The sequence below is a fragment of the Dothidotthia symphoricarpi genome, assembly GCF_010015815.1.
Source record: "Dothidotthia symphoricarpi CBS 119687 unplaced genomic scaffold P153scaffold_1, whole genome shotgun sequence".
NCBI classification, from domain to species: Eukaryota; Fungi; Ascomycota; class Dothideomycetes; order Pleosporales; family Dothidotthiaceae; genus Dothidotthia; species Dothidotthia symphoricarpi.
In genome coordinates this window covers 504,182-519,273 of record NW_022985008.1, presented here as the reverse complement: position 1 = coordinate 519,273, position 15,092 = coordinate 504,182, and the positions used below count along the sequence as shown (strand labels likewise).

The 15,092-nt window shown below is 50.9% G+C and overlaps 7 protein-coding genes across 7 annotated transcripts; 4 read left to right on the top strand and 3 right to left on the bottom strand.

Moving 5' to 3' along the window:
- The first annotated feature begins 120 nt into the window (after positions 1-120).
- On the top strand, positions 121-1,344 carry P153DRAFT_362287 (uncharacterized protein). The gene is made up of 3 exons (XM_033667096.1): positions 121-167; positions 258-521; positions 667-1,344. Exons 2-3 carry the CDS (start codon positions 298-300, stop codon positions 992-994), a joined length of 552 nt encoding a protein of 183 aa, XP_033528914.1. The 5' UTR covers positions 121-167; positions 258-297; the 3' UTR covers positions 995-1,344.
- P153DRAFT_362286 (uncharacterized protein) lies at positions 1,261-2,688 on the bottom strand. Its single transcript, XM_033667095.1, has 4 exons — positions 2,275-2,688; positions 1,781-2,190; positions 1,437-1,733; positions 1,261-1,387 (listed from the first exon to the last, which is right to left on the bottom strand). Exons 1-3 carry the CDS (start codon positions 2,643-2,645, stop codon positions 1,483-1,485), a joined length of 1,032 nt encoding a protein of 343 aa, XP_033528913.1. The 5' UTR covers positions 2,646-2,688; the 3' UTR covers positions 1,261-1,387; positions 1,437-1,482.
- Positions 2,689-3,081: 393 nt separating this feature from the next.
- P153DRAFT_328920 (uncharacterized protein) lies at positions 3,082-4,293 on the bottom strand (the record flags this gene model as incomplete). The annotated part of the gene is made up of 4 exons (XM_033665369.1): positions 3,082-3,228; positions 3,278-3,772; positions 3,823-4,113; positions 4,171-4,293. The coding sequence occupies 3 exons, from the start codon at positions 4,291-4,293 to the stop codon at positions 3,296-3,298; spliced, it is 891 nt and encodes a 296-aa protein (XP_033528912.1). The 3' UTR covers positions 3,082-3,228; positions 3,278-3,295.
- A 554-nt stretch (positions 4,294-4,847) lies between these two features.
- On the top strand, positions 4,848-6,790 carry P153DRAFT_3583 (uncharacterized protein). Its single transcript, XM_033666786.1, has 2 exons — positions 4,848-6,501; positions 6,554-6,790. Exons 1-2 carry the CDS (start codon positions 5,031-5,033, stop codon positions 6,730-6,732), a joined length of 1,650 nt encoding a protein of 549 aa, XP_033528911.1. The 5' UTR covers positions 4,848-5,030; the 3' UTR covers positions 6,733-6,790.
- Positions 6,791-7,045: 255 nt separating this feature from the next.
- On the top strand, positions 7,046-7,978 carry P153DRAFT_3580 (uncharacterized protein). The gene has a single exon (XM_033666764.1). The coding sequence runs from the start codon at positions 7,154-7,156 to the stop codon at positions 7,658-7,660; it is 507 nt and encodes a 168-aa protein (XP_033528910.1). The 5' UTR covers positions 7,046-7,153; the 3' UTR covers positions 7,661-7,978.
- Positions 7,979-8,687: 709 nt separating this feature from the next.
- P153DRAFT_3556 (uncharacterized protein) lies at positions 8,688-10,190 on the top strand. The gene has a single exon (XM_033666581.1). It carries the CDS (start codon positions 8,725-8,727, stop codon positions 9,793-9,795), a length of 1,071 nt encoding a protein of 356 aa, XP_033528909.1. The 5' UTR covers positions 8,688-8,724; the 3' UTR covers positions 9,796-10,190.
- Positions 10,191-11,818: 1,628 nt separating this feature from the next.
- P153DRAFT_279787 (uncharacterized protein) lies at positions 11,819-14,109 on the bottom strand (the record flags this gene model as incomplete). Its single annotated transcript, XM_033663037.1, has 4 exons — positions 11,819-12,047; positions 12,097-12,645; positions 12,698-13,653; positions 13,708-14,109. The coding sequence occupies 4 exons, from the start codon at positions 14,107-14,109 to the stop codon at positions 11,819-11,821; spliced, it is 2,136 nt and encodes a 711-aa protein (XP_033528908.1).
- Between the last annotated feature and the right edge of the window lie 983 nt (positions 14,110-15,092).

The following is a 15,092-nucleotide window of genomic DNA, read 5'->3' as shown; positions in this document are numbered from 1 at the left end:
CCACTTTCTGGTGCTACTTCAGGTCAGGATACGGAAGTTCCCTGTTTCCCCATCATCATTACCGTGGCGAATTCTATCCCGTGTCTTAAGGAGAAAGCTACATTTACCGTTCGCAAAACACCCTTTCATTGCTCACGTTGATTGTTGTGTTTACTCCAAGTTCAAAGGTTAGCATTCACTCCTGGGTACCCCCCTGCATATTTCGTCAGACCTTCGACGTATGCCGAGCCATGCACGCATACTGACATATTTCGCAGATTCTTAACCCAACCCAACTCTCATAAAACACGATCCGAAATGCCAGCCTCCGTAGCCTCAGCACCAGTAAATCGCACAACCAACAAAGCGCCCGCCTCAAGAGCAAAGAAGGCCGCCTCAAGCGCGACCAAAAAGCCCCAGAGCGCTACCAACGGCGCAGTGAACGGTGCTCAACACGCCTCCCCATACACAATCATGGCCTCGCGAATTGCAAACCGCGTCGCCGAGATGGCCGAGAACATGACGTTCGTCGAGCGCGAGAAGTACGTTCACACTCTCCTCTTAGCTTGAGATTAGCGGCCGTTTCTCTCAACGGCGCCGCATCGATCTTCATCGACGCCCATCTCAAACTCAAACGCCACAACCACCTGACTCGATCAACATTCAAGCTAACACACATGCCTTCAGACCTCAGCCACAGCAGCAGCAACAACAACAGCAGCAACAACAGCAACAACCCACCCAAACCGCCAAGAAGGTCCCGCGTAAACTCGAGATGCGCCTCCCGCCTACGGGCCAATCCCCAACAAACATCACCTTCTCCGCACCCTTCCTCGACAACACACTCTCGAAGCTCCTCGCGCTGCAGAACCGCATGCTGACCGTGTCGAACAACATCGCGGCTGTCGAGGAGGTGGATGATAGTGTGAAGCAGGAGCAGTTCATGCAGAGTGCAGAGCTGAGTAGGATCATCGCTTTGATCTGTGCCGAGAAGGCGAGGCAGGGGTCGCAATAGATATCTAGGCTATGAGATTGGCTCGGTATGCTGTTGTTGATGTGGGAGTTTCTGGTTTCGTTCATGTTTGAAAACGGCTATGTCGCGATGATATTCTCATGTTGGGTAATAAGTCTTGTATGAATACGGTTGGTATGAAAATTGCATTCTTTGATGATGGACAGGTCTTGATCTGGGCTGCAAAGTACGTCGTTATGTCTGTCCTGTGTGTCGCATCATGAAAAGAGAATTCGTGAGAAGTTTCGTTTGTAGCCAAGTTATAGACCATCCAAGGAGCACAGTTGTAACATCCTGTCGCAGACTGTCTACACTCACGAGTTATACCAGGCTTTCTCCTTAATCTCCACAGGCATATACTCATACCGCTCCAGCAATCGCCCATCATTCGTTCTGCTACACAAATTGTTAACCACGCATCCTCATCACGACAAAAACGACGTACTTGTACACTTTGTACACGGCCACGCAAAATCCACATGCAACTAATGTTACCTCTTGTTTTTCGCCGCTGCCTCTTCCTGTAGCCGCATCGCCGCTCTCGCACTCCTCGAACCCCCCAGTTTCGGTCCTTTGGGTGGCTCTTTCACGCCCTTAGGGCCTGGTGGTAGGACAGGTTTGCGCTGTTGTCGCGACTCTATGGACTCGAAGTATTCAAGGCGGAAGCGTTCCACCATTGCCTCGTCGTTGTCGCCGGTGCTGGGGTTGTGGAGATTGGGAGGTGCTTCGTCGAAGTATTCCACTGGTGATATTAGCAGGTGTGTTGCGAGGGGAATATGGGGAACGCACGCTTCGATTCACGGAGTACTGCCTCGACCATCTGGTCGCGCCGTATGTCCTCGCTGTTTCTACGCTTCGGGCCCCGTCGCGGCTTGCCGTCTCTGCCTAGTCGTACTTTGCTTGGGGGCTCTTCTTCGCGCTTGAATACGTTCTGTGTACGCTGGAGATTATGCGCAGCAGCATCCGAGCTTAGGTCGACTTCTTGCAGCTTTCCCTGCCCTGCTGCCAGTCGATTGCTATGCTCGACATCTGCGGGATTGTCCACGCCTGTCGTTGTTCCTGTTCTCGAGGACGTCGTAGAGAATGTGTGCTTGAGGTCTGGAGCAATTGCCGCAACGGAAGTTTGGAGGTGAGTTGGAATGGGCCAGCCATACTGACGATAGTTCTTTTCAGCCATGCGAGCTTCTACAAATTCCGTCCTGATACATTAGCCTCCGTAAATCAGATGTGTTTTGTTCTGAACGTCTACGTAATCCATGCCAATAAGAGGAGTTTCCACTCACATCTGCTTATCATCGCGATCCACGACTTGTCCTGTCTGTGCAATAAAGCGACTCGTGTATTGGCCTGGCCTCGACGTGTCGACCTGCACCATCTCCATGCCAGTATCCTCCGCCGCGCGCGAAGCTTCTCTTGGACGGTTACGCGGACGCTTTCGGTTTCGCAAAATCTCTTTGAGGTTGGGCACCGAGTCTTCTTCGTCCAAAGCGTCTCTCGGTGGAGAACGCGCATCGATCGTTGTCGGCGCGTCTGGAGACTGAGCAGTGGAAATTGTTGAGACATCGTTTTCGACATAGACACGCTTTGGGTGTGTAGTCTTGCGCCGTTTGAAGCGGATTGCGGGCGCTGAGTTATCTTGTTCCATAGCGGCCATACTTAACTGCGACGCGCATGGATTGTGGATTGGGTGTTGGTGAGCGCTGGGTGAAGAGGGACCGAGGGTGCTCGCGCTAGACTGACGATGTCATCACATGCATGATCGTACACCACTAGAATAGTCAAGAACGTCTAAGATTTGACTTTTATGAATGAAGAACAATATTGGCCGTTGTTTAGTATGAGAGCAAGGCTAGAGTTGACTGCATGCTAAAAAGACCAATGTGATGGACAGTCTATTAGAATCAGAACGAATTCAAGACCAACAGAGCAGAGCACCAGACACATCCCCACAGCACATGGCTATGTCGATGTTAAGAACCTGCATTGTTGGAAGTAATTCACCCATAACAGAACTAGTGATATCTAGACTCATTGATCATGGAAATGGGGTTTGCAATCACAGCATGTTGATCCCGAAGACAAAGGTACACGCGATAGATATTTCAATGGCAAAGTACCTCAGATGTTGATAATATGCATGGAAATGGTGCATATCTGTTGAACGTCGAACAAAATGCAAGTAACGGAGAAAAACTCTCTTTGCAGAGAAAATGGTATTGGAGGTAGTCTACACAGCGCTGGAGACTATCAGCCATCTTTGGATGGACTGGGACGAAGGAGACGGACATGCACATATTTACAAGCTCAAAGAGCGCCGTCCTTCCTCAGAGTCTCATTCCCCCACGGCTCACTTGTTAGGCAAGTCAGACCACCAGCTGGCTCGCAGCTCTTCCTTCCGCTCAACGGACCTGGCGATGGCAATTTTACGCCACCAGCCTCATATGCTCGTCCCTGGCTGTTGATTGCATCTCCACCCTTGGCGCCCTCCCCTGTTAGAGCACTCTTTCCAGAATCGCTAGCAAGGCCCACGCCTCCGGGTTGCGCGCCGGTAGCCTCTGAGGCGTGCTTCAAAGCCTTGAGCAACGAGACGGTGGTGTCGTATGTGAGATCCTCGTAGTAGTCGTCATTGATCTGGACCATGGGTGCGTTCGCGCATGCGCCGAGGCACTCGACTTCGGTCATGGTGAAGAGGCCATCCTTGGTAGTTTGGCCGTGGTGGATGCCCAAAGTGTCCTCACAAGCCTTCATGACCGAGTCGCTGTTGCAAAGCATGCAGGGGGTCTGTTTGGCATCAGCTACCGCGCCTACCCTCCCATAGTGGCATAACTCACTGTTGTGCAGACTTGAACATGGAACTTGCCAACCGGAGTGCGGTTGTACATAGTGTAGAAAGTCGCAACCTCGTACACGCGCATTGGTGGCATTTCAAGGAGTTTCGCTACCTCGTTCATGACACTGATGCTGCAAAAGCCGTGCTGTCGCTGTCCGAGGTCGAGAAGTGGCATGACAGCCGCCTTCTTGTACTGCGAGGGGTACCGGGAGAGGACTTCCTCGATGAGCTCCTCATTTTGCGGTGTGAACTTGAACGGTATCGAGGGGTTGTTCACGGAGGTGTTGCGGTGCTGCAGGCCACATCAGCGACGCAATTGGGGGGGCGTCAAAGGCGCAAAATGACATACGACATTGAGGCTGTCACTCCGCGAGGGTCGCGTGACGCTGAACGCCCGCCATTGAGTCTGCTGGAACTGTCGCGAGGCCCGGGGGACGCTGCGGAACACAAACGGTACCAGTTTCGACGACATGGTGGGCGGCAGTACGGGTTGGAGGCGATAACGTCGTCGAAGATGTCAACGACGAGCTCGCCCGGGACGCCAAGGTCCCTAAAAGTCTGACCAATCACGCAACAGGCGATCTAATCCCCCAACACTTGGACCTGGACCTCCCTCTTCTGCGTCTCAGCGTCATGTCGTGCCAGCAACGAGGGCAGACCGTCCCTTCAATAGGTGGCACGTACATCATGCCACGACACCGCAGCATGCTGATCTGGCACGCAATCCTCTCCAACCCCAATGCTGAGTCAGGACTTCCTCACGCCCACGGCATGCACAAATTTAGTCATCGAATTGTGCGTCCAAATATACCTGTGAAGAAGACGTCTATTCGACATAAGTAAACGCATAAGTATGTAAAAGCGGATGTGGCAGTGGCTTCCGTGACGCCAACTCTGTCACGTACAAGCCATTCACAGCATCACTCCATTCTCCACACCTGTGCATTCCTACCCGCTGCAGCCGCACATGGGGTCAAATTCCAAGGCCATCGAACAGCCAGTCACCTGCATTCGGTCCATTTGTTTGCTGGCAAGCACAGCGTGGCACGCATATCTCGCTTCACTAATTCGCTAACATGAACAACGTGGCACACGTATAAGTAGCGGTGGGTTTCAAGAGCCATAGAGATACCCGCACTTTCGCTAAATAGCACGTCTTTCATACCAACTTTTGAGAAACATCAGTCTTCGCCATTTCTATCATTCATCATGTGCAATTATACTTTCATACATCTCGAGTGCGGACACAAGGTCGACGACAAAGCATATACCGTGGACTGCCTACAATTCGCACAGACCGGTGTCGCCTGTGATCCTACCGACCCAGCCAATCGTCGACATCTCAGGATCCTGAACGTGGACAAGTGTGGTATGTGCGACAACTGTCTCCATAAAGAAGGACTGGCCAAGAAGCGCGAAGAAGAAAGGTCCCGCAAAGACAGCCTTACCGACGTCATGGAAAGGGAGAAGATTCTCAGAGCACATGAAGAACGTGCAATACGAGAGTCCCGAGAGGATGCTGAACGCAGGCAAGAAGAGCGTGCAATACGAGAATCCCGAGAGGATTCCGAACGCAGGCATCTCGAGCAAGTGAAAAGAGCTCGCGAACTAAGTCTTGCCGACGAAAGGAAGAAAGAGAAACAGTTGGAAGTAGGATTCCAGCGAGTTTCGAAACAGTCCAAGGAGGAATATGACCGTATGGTTCAACAGAAGGAAGAGTCAGACATCGAGTACGCCACGAGAATGTCTTTGGAGGCGGCGCAACGCGCTAGACAGGAGGAGGAAGACATGATAATCGCTATGCGGAACTCGATGATGTCCGATTTCGAACAAGGACCATTTGCGAACGATGAAAACGGCTTTGTCAAGACTGGCAAGGCCACAGACAAGGATGGGCGTACATGGGAGTTTACACTGACCAAGACGGTAACTCACACAGCGACTGCGGTGCCATCTTCTCCGTCCTCACCTCCAGCACCTGCTGCTCCACGGCCATCTGGTGCTATTCCTATGCCTCCGCCCCCACCCCGAGCACCTTCAACACCCTCCACACGTTCGGCATCTTCAGCATCTTCAGTACCTTCGGTACCTTCAACAAGGGCTGCCCCATCGTTATCTGTTCCGATGCCTCCGCCCCCGCCAGCCAGGAGAGCCTCAGCTCACAAGCCAGCGCCTCCTCAGCGAACACCCTCAAAAGACTTCACTTGCCCACCAGTAGGAGACCAGACCATCGGACACTACACAATAGGCAATCGTCGCCAACCCATCCTACCAACTCAAGAGCCACAGGCTCCAACAAGTCCGACGGCAACCCACGTCCGACGAGAACCCGCTCCTGCAGCCCGTCTAGGAGGTCAAATCGGTCCCGATATTCTATCGCAGCCGGGGCCGTATGAACAGATCAAGATAGGGCAAGGGAGGCCTAATCTGCGTCCCTCAGTAGGACCGAAGCGTACAGTTTCCACACCTGTCGAGAACGCGATGGATCCCAAGCTACTAGCTGCCATGGCCAAGCAGCGCTTGTGGGAGGAGGAAGAGGTGGAGGAGCAGCAGTCGGTCATATCGGAAGTCTGCTCGGTGACTCCCTCCATGTCCGCGTCCAACGTCGGCACACGCATCACTACTCCTCCAGGATCTACGATGGAGAGGACCGGTCTTGTTCGCAGCCCAACAGCTCCTGGTAAGTCAAAAGGGTTTCGATAAGTACACACAACGCTAACACATTCTCACAGCCGCACCCGCTTGGGGCTTTGACAATGCAGAGTCGACTGGGAAATCTTCTGCAACCCAAGTCAATAGCGATACTGACACGTGGGAAGCACCAGACAGGGAGTCCGTGAGCGCAAAGCGCATCGAGAAGCACGAGTTTGACGGAATGCGGAAGAAGGGATGGGGAGAGCGAGCGGCATAGTGAGATATGGTTAGTGGTTTAGCGATCATCGCATAAGGGAATTGGCGTTTTTTGGGTGGTTTGAACGGCATCGACCGATCTGGCATATCTTTCTTCATTACCTGTACATCGATCATTATGGCAATGGTTGGGATTGACACCAGTCTTTGAATCCTTGCACTGGAATTAGACTACGCACAATATCATGCGTGTATAGCCAATGACAACATATCCTGTAGTCACTGATATTCCATCTGACACGTGTGCGGCGACTAGCAAATCAAGAGACATAGTACTCGCGCTTCAGCCACCAGCAACATGCTCGACATCGTCACCGGCGGCTATCTGGGCTCCCTTCCCATCGAGTCGGCCCAAGCACCTGTCATAGCTCTGACCCTCCAAGATCAGGAGAGCCCAGACATAAGGCGAGCCCACCTACCACATGCCAGCCGTTTTCATCATACTTGAGGAAGGCATCGGCCTTCCTCTCAAAATCAATGTGCGACGAGTTCAAATTCGGTTAATACATTCGCACAAAACTGGACGTATACCATACCTGTCAGGTGTCAATCCGACATTCGCAGATCCAGCGCTCAAGACGGAGTCACCCCTGCAGCCTCGCCTTAATCTTCTCGTACTTCATGACATCCACGGCGACTTTGACAGACTTGACGTGGTCAACCTGATCGTTAGCCGTGTTGCGTTCATCTGGAACTCTTGCCTTGTGGTTCAACACCCAGATATCATTCGCCATCCTCTCGTGAAATATGGGGACTTCCATCGGTTGCAGCAGTGGTGTCGATCTCTCTACGGCACAGTTTCGTCAGTGGCTCCCTATTATTCACGTCGTACCCTTACCCATTGGGGGCGCTGTCTGGAAGGCGAAGATATAGGATTTGGATGTTTGGCATGCTTTTGTGTGAGCGGAGTAGCACATGATTTTTCTTAGCTGTGCAGTAGTATTGAGCCAGCTCGGCCCATAAGCTGTCAGACCAGCCATTCACAAGGATACATCTTAGAGCCCGTGTTCGAGCGAGAGTGAGAAGTTGCTCACGATGCTACGATCGCCCGAAGTGAAAACCACTGTAGTGACGCATTTGAGAACGTAGAGGTCCTGGAAGAGATCTGGGTTCTGGTAGAGTGGGCTGTCGGCTGGATTGGCAGTGGATTAGATCGAGTTTCTGCCATATTGATGACAACAACGTGATGGTACGAACACCGTACCAAATTTCTTGATTCAACATGCAAAATTGATGTATCACTCTTGCAGCGCGTTGCTTGCAATATGTTCGTTTCAACACTCTCACCCTGTACAGCTAAATATCTTTGGCAATGCGATTGCCACGCCGAGCAGACAGAGGAAAAGCCAGAGCGATTGAAATACGAACAGAACAGAGTAGCCAGTGACGATTCGCTTAGGCACGAAGAGAGGTATGAATTTCGATGAATTATAGATTGCATGTGGAGATCCATGTCTGCTGGAGGGAGCAGTCATGAGACAAAAGAAAGAGGATATATAACCTCCACACGTTGAATTCCACTGCTGTAGTCTTCATGAAGAATTAGTAGTAATTCTCTTCAATTTGCTTTGGATTACTTCAACTCATCACGAAGCAAGCCCGTGTTCTTTTTCTTTTGGGATGGCGTCGTTATATATCAGATATTTTGGGGTCATCCGTTACTAAACTCTCATCTATGAATGGTATTCCTGGATTGCGTTGTCGAGCGACACGGCTGATACGCGCTGTTGATAGCCTGAAAACCCTTGATCAGTTGTGAAGCATGTCCCATTGACGAAACAGAAGACATCGCAGACGACCACTATGGAAACAACAAGTTGTTTAAAGTTTGCCAGAAGATGGAGTGGCGGCGGGAGAGAACGCACAGACGATGCGCGGTCCAAAGACGCGCTAGGGCGCGCTCGCTAGCGTCGGACTAAGGAAATTTCTTGAGTTCCGAATCTTCAACCTCGAAACCAAGCGTTGAGCAACAACGCAACTCTAGCTCAGAAAAATGGCTGTCGACAACTCTCTGCAGTCGCTTCTCGCGACACTCACCTCGTCTATTCAGTCCGCTACGGAAGCTCTCCCAAAGGACGACATCCTGCCACCGAAAGAAGGCATCTCTTTGCTGGATGTCAAGAACGAGCTGTTGCTCTCATACCTCCAGAACCTCGTGTTTCTCATCCTGTTGAAATTGAGGGCTCGTTCGTCTACGAATGGCGACCCAAAAGTGCAGGACCTCCATCCTCAAGATGAAGTTGTTCAGAAGCTAGTTGAGTTACGTGTGTACCTGGAGAAGGGTGTGCGACCTCTGGAAAACCGCCTGAAATATCAAATCGATAAGATCATCCGAACCGCGGATGACGCCATGCGGAGAACCAACCAAGCAGCCGCGAAGCCGAAGTCACGAAAAACTCAAGGTGGTGCAGAGTCTGATAACAGCGATGCTGAATCAGCAGCTTCTGCGCAGACAGAGGACGATGAAGATGAGATGACATTTGGACCCAATAGCGCGGCGCTTGCACGTGTGAAGTTGGATGGTGCGGAAGCGAGGACCAAGGAATCCGCGAAAGATGGCATCTATAGGCCACCCAAGATTACGCCAATGTCGATGCCAACAACCGAAGGCCGGGAAGAACGAAGAGAGCGAAGACCTGGCAAGTCAGCTACCTTGGATGAATTCATTGCAACAGAGCTTTCGACTGCGCCAATCGCAGAACCTAGCATTGGAAGTACCATCATGGACGGCGGTCGTCGTACCAAGTCAGAGAAGGAGCGAAGAGAGGAGAATGAAAGGAGAGAGTACGAAGAATCCAACTTCACTCGTTTAGCCCCAAAGAGCAAGAAGGACCAGACCAAGGAGCGAGGACGACGAGATGGAGGTTTTGGTGGCGAAGAATGGCGAGGCTTGAGTGCTGGCATTGACCGCATTGAGCGGCTGACGCAAAAGAAAGGTGGTTCCAAGGGAACCCTGGAGAAGAGCAGGAAGCGGCCGATTGAGGATGGACCCCGCGGTAGTGGATCGGCAGCGGGCGATGCGTTCGAGAAGCGAAGAAAGGTGGTTGCTAGGTACAAGCACTGATGTGGTTCACATAGCGCGTGGTCGGCTTCTCTATCCGGCTTCCGACACACGATATCGCATTTTATTCTCGAATATATACTCCCAAGTCTCTCGGCTAAGTACTGTTGGATTACCTACACGCATCATGTTATATCTGCCTTGGCGTGGTGCCACGATCCCTACGATCCAGTACCAAACGATCTCTCGAACTAGGTTGCTCTAGTCGTAGAGCCATAGACTTCAAGTTTCCGCATTATTTCCAGGTAGTTGTGGACAACAGTCTAACCAGGAGTCAACTCCGACTCTGGGATTCTGCGAAATAAACCCCTTTTGGGCGTCGTTTTACTTTACGTAACGAATATGGGAATACTCTTCCGTCTCGGGTCCTGAGAGGATGACATTCATCGGCGTTGCTCAGTATATAACATACGTTCGAGAGTAGCCATGCTCTATTTGTCAACTCCAATGCGTATCTCAAGAGCCGTCTCGAATCTTATCATGATCTCTCTACTCGATTGACCTGTTATTTTACTTAGCACTGGTCATGTAGATCTACTCCCTGAACAGTCAACCAGTTCTTCCAAATCCAGTGTCACGGTTTTAAAAATTTCCTTTTTGTCTACAAACGGCAATTCTCAAACACCCTACAAAGCCTATGTCCTGCAAGACCATCTCGCAGAATGCAACAAGTATGGACATAAAAGTAGGCACAACAGCGCCAGTCTTCAATTGATTGGTTCTTTTTATCAGCTTACTAGGCTATCACGCTCTCACAAGCATAGTGTTCAATTCGCCTGTCATCTGCCCATATATGCCACGTACATCCGTAGCATCGGACATCATGGCCAGCCACACACTACCCCCAAGACGTGATGCTGCAGCAAATTTCCAGATGCAACTCCCATCTCATCGAATTCGAAATACTTTCCTCACCTCAGTCAGTGGACCCAATGATGCAGTAGTTGCCCAAACGAGTGTGGAGATGTTTTGATATATACAGGGGGCATGCCGATTTAGTCCGCAATGGTGTGGTGGGGTGGACGATCAGTATATGTGTAATATCGTCTATTATTCTCCAAGTGCTTCTTGCACACATACACAAACTCCTTACTTCAAACACACGGACTTATCCTCTCCGTCTCGGTTCGGCACCACTCTACTCTTTGTCACCGCTGCCACGAGGACATCCTTGCATGCGATCAATATACCAAGAATGTCAGCATGTGGATCCGGGTAAACTCGAGTTTGCGGGGTGCAGCAGACCAGGGCAAGGCCGGGCGTATGGCCTGCTTTGGGAAGGTCATGCGTCAAGAGCATACATCGTCGAAGCGAGGGTTTGAACGACCACGTTGCATACAATGCTGTAAGAGGTAGAGTTGAAGATCTTCAATGTGATTGAAACTCATACAGTGCGTCTGCGCGTATGTCTACCGTCTCGCGCGTCGAGGCTCATATGTGGTACATGCTGTTAATATACAAAGACCCTCTCTTACTCTATGCTAAGAGCTGCGTAGGGCTTACTCCAAGTGCTTTTTGCCATGAGATCTGCAAACCCTTCTGGCTTTGTCCATGTGGATACTCCTTTTCATTGTCTAGACCCAGTTTGTTTCGATGGTTGGATTCGCCTGCGATTTGGAGATAGTCGAGGTCTAGGTGTGAACTCGGTAAACGTCGCTCGTCTGATGTGGATACTACCCAAGTCTTATCTTATGCTGTTCGTCACTCAACTCCGCTGATCCGTACGTGTAGCACACCGAGAATCCGCAACCTGCAGACCTGACTAGAGCCCAGGCTATATCCCGAAAACGGATTTATCAAAGGATCTGTGTATCGCCCAAGTGTCCATTCTCGTCGCACGTGGTGACTTTTCGTGGATCCAAGGGAGATAGAGGTTTCCACAATGGGATAGATACAAGCAAGGTTCCTTAAGGCCATATGAATACCATTTATCATCATGCCATTTGGTTTAGTAGGGTAGCAAGTGTATGGTAGGATCTGCTTCCAGATTTAGTTACGGAGTGGGGATTGTCGTCGGCATTTCTGTTCAAGGCTCAAATTTCAACCCAGCAGTACGCAGCCACATCTGTCGTTTCCCCTCAGCTTCTCGAATGATCTCGGCCGAAAGGAGCAAGCTCGGCGCGAGATGGGCATAGCGTTCCATTTCGAGGACGACGTTATTGATAATGTCGTCCATAGTAGCGGGCGGAGGGAGTAGCTGTGATAGCGAGGCGGTCATGGTTGCGCCCATTATGAGCAAGGTTTGTGAGATTATACTGATGACGTGTTAGAATAGTTCTGTTCGGACCAGCGGATCAAACTTACGAGAGAGCACCCTGGAACAAGTATGGCAAATGTCCTGCGTGGTGCGCGCTAATGTATTCCAGCTGGCGCACGCATGCTTCCAAGCATTTGTGGCAGTTGTCCTGCACACCAGGGTCCATTGCTAAACTTTCGTCTTGCAGAACCAGGAGCACATATGGTCGGAAGATGATTGTGCGGCATGCAAAGTACCGCAGTCTCAGAACGGTTTGGACAGGGTTCTGTAAAGGCACTCTGTCGAGCGGAAATTGCATCGCTGGCGGAAGTCCTGCATACCATTGGTTCAGTTGATAGTCCAATTCGACTACTAGTGGGTCGAGCTGAGCGATGGATGTAGCAGCAGGCCCTTTGGAGTATGGCGTCGTCCGGATGTAGAGCATAGAGCTGACGCGATTGAGGAGTCTTCGAAGAGCGATCTCTGCGAGAAAGTACCACAGTTCATCTCGACCAACCGCTTCCGTCCCTAGGTCCTCGAATCCAGTTGGCAATGAGAAACCTTCCTCGAATTGCGCGATACCTGAGTGGGGAAGGTCAAGTTCCGCAAGAAGGTCACTGCACACTTTTGTCAGTAGAATTACGATTGGTATGACCGCAAGTTGCTTACCTCTCGATCATTACCGCATTCCAGTAAACTCTCTTTCCTAACTCCTCTTCTGCTGGCGATACTCTTCCTGGCGCGCTCAAAAGCAATTGAAGCTTCATACTGGCGCCTGACAAGACATTCCACGCTTCGACAGGACGAACAAGATAGACAAAGTATGCTGCAGCTAAGATCTGACACTGTGCAGCTACCATGTTGTTCCTCGTCATCACACTTGGAAGGAGTGACCATGCTGCAGCGAAGTAGGCTAGTCCTGGAGGATCTTTTTCACAGTTATGTTGCGTGATGCTTCCGGTGCTTCCAGCATGACCTAAAGCGAGCACTAAGAGAACGATGCAGCTTTCCGGACCATCTCGAAAACCATGGGCAAGCGCAGTCTGGTAGTAGGTACTCCATGTGTACGGGTTGACGCATGCATAGAATACGTTCACTCGGTCAAAGTAGGCTTGGACATAGGTCCCAGTGTTCGACAAGTCTAAGCCCCTTGTAGTGGTGAGGCTTATCGATTCACGAGTCATCTCGAGTTGGAGAAGAATCTTTGGATCGTAAGGACGAGACACCAATTCTCGAATCATGGGCGACGACAAAAGGTTTAGAGCCGCTGTGTTGTGTGTCTTAGGCATGGTAGAGATGTTCGAAGGGCCGCTGGTCCATGTACCAATTCCGTTGATTGGCTGGACCACTCCCAGAAGGGGCATGTTGCCGATGCTGCGAGCCAAGAAGTCCTCACTTGTCGAATTACTCGTAGTGGGCGAGTGTGTTGACAATGAGAAGCCATGGGTCAGACTGGACTGGAGAAGGCCTTCGATGCGGTTCAGATGCTCCAAGATCAGCTTATCGCCAGCATCCAGCTTGATTCCTGGCTCTCTGTATACGCATTCTGCATTCAGCTCCGTGCACAGCCTGCATTTTGGCCTTGCCCCGTCACAGCGAGATTTTCTAGATCGACATATCTCGCACTGCAAAACGGTCAGTATGAGACCAAAATACGTATGCTAGGACTGTTGCAGTACCGCAATAGTTGCGCGCCGTCGTGGATAGTCTAGAACGTCGGTACTGTGACGTTTCTTCGTGAGGGGTCTTGAGTCACTGTTGAGCCCATTGGCGCTCTTGCTCGTAGGCGTCATGTCATTTGCCTGAGAAGGTGGCGTGTCGTTTGACATCTCACGATCCGTGCCGGATGACTGAGACATATTGCGTCGCTTCTTGAACGGATTACTCAAACCGTTGCTGCCAGAAAAGTACCCATTTGGAGATTCGAGGAGATGTGGAGACCTCAGGGCGGATTTAAGAGCGAAAGAACTTGTGTCCGACAATGTTGAAAGGCCGAGGGAAAACGAATCTCGCGGGAAATGTCCATTGGTAGTTGCTGCTGACACAGGACTAACGTCTGGTGAAGGTGTAATTCCCGTCATGATTGGTGGACGTACAGAGAGCGGCTGGAGCAGGCTACACTCAAGATGATGCGGCACGGGCAGCCACGATCTGGGTACAACATACAAATAGCAAATGTGGCAGGTGGAGTGAGATGTATATCACTGGTGAGAAGAATGCTTTGAACGGCAAGCGGGAAGAATCTGAGACGGGAGATACAAAGGGTGCGGCCGAGAACTATCTAAATATACGGTGTATACGGTGTCTTACCGCCCGCTCAATGTAGCTTAGTGTCTCGCTTAGAGAGCCAATCAATCGCTCTCGTTTCAATCGCCACCCAACAACTTCGCCATACTATCGCGATCTTTGCTACAGTAACTCAACGTTAACCTTGATTTTTTACTCCACACAGCCATGCCGAATAATAAAAACGCTCCTGATGCTTCCCCTGCAGTCTAGGGAGCTATTATTGCATTACGCGCAGTTGCTGACTTCAGATTTACAGAGATTTCTGATGTTTTGCCTATCTCAGCGGGCACAGCTTCCAACGTTCTCAAACGAGCTCATGAACGCGTTGACGACCCCACCGATCTCACACAACTCCTCTAAACTATACCTGATCACTGTGATTACCGTGATTATGGAGGCAGGCAGCCTTACGTTTCTAATGGCTCCGAGGCCTCCAAAAAGATCAGAACAGCGATTATAGACTACCTACACGAGAAGACTCATATAGCAGCTGCCCTAGCGTTGCAGGAGCTCGGTTTCAGCTCGCTGGCGCGCTCTACAGTAGAGCGCGTCGCCCACGATTACTGTGATGATGAGCACGATTATGAGATCGTTCGACGCGTTCGGCCGAAGAAAACAGCGCTCGATGATGGCGACAAGGAGCTGCGACGTCGGTACGCGTCGTGGCTGTTGTGGATGTGGGCTATACACAACCTCTTGCATAAGGTTGTATTTGTCTCCTACGATGAGACCTCGAAGGCCTTTGGCGGTGTTAATTACTTAGGCGGCAAACAGA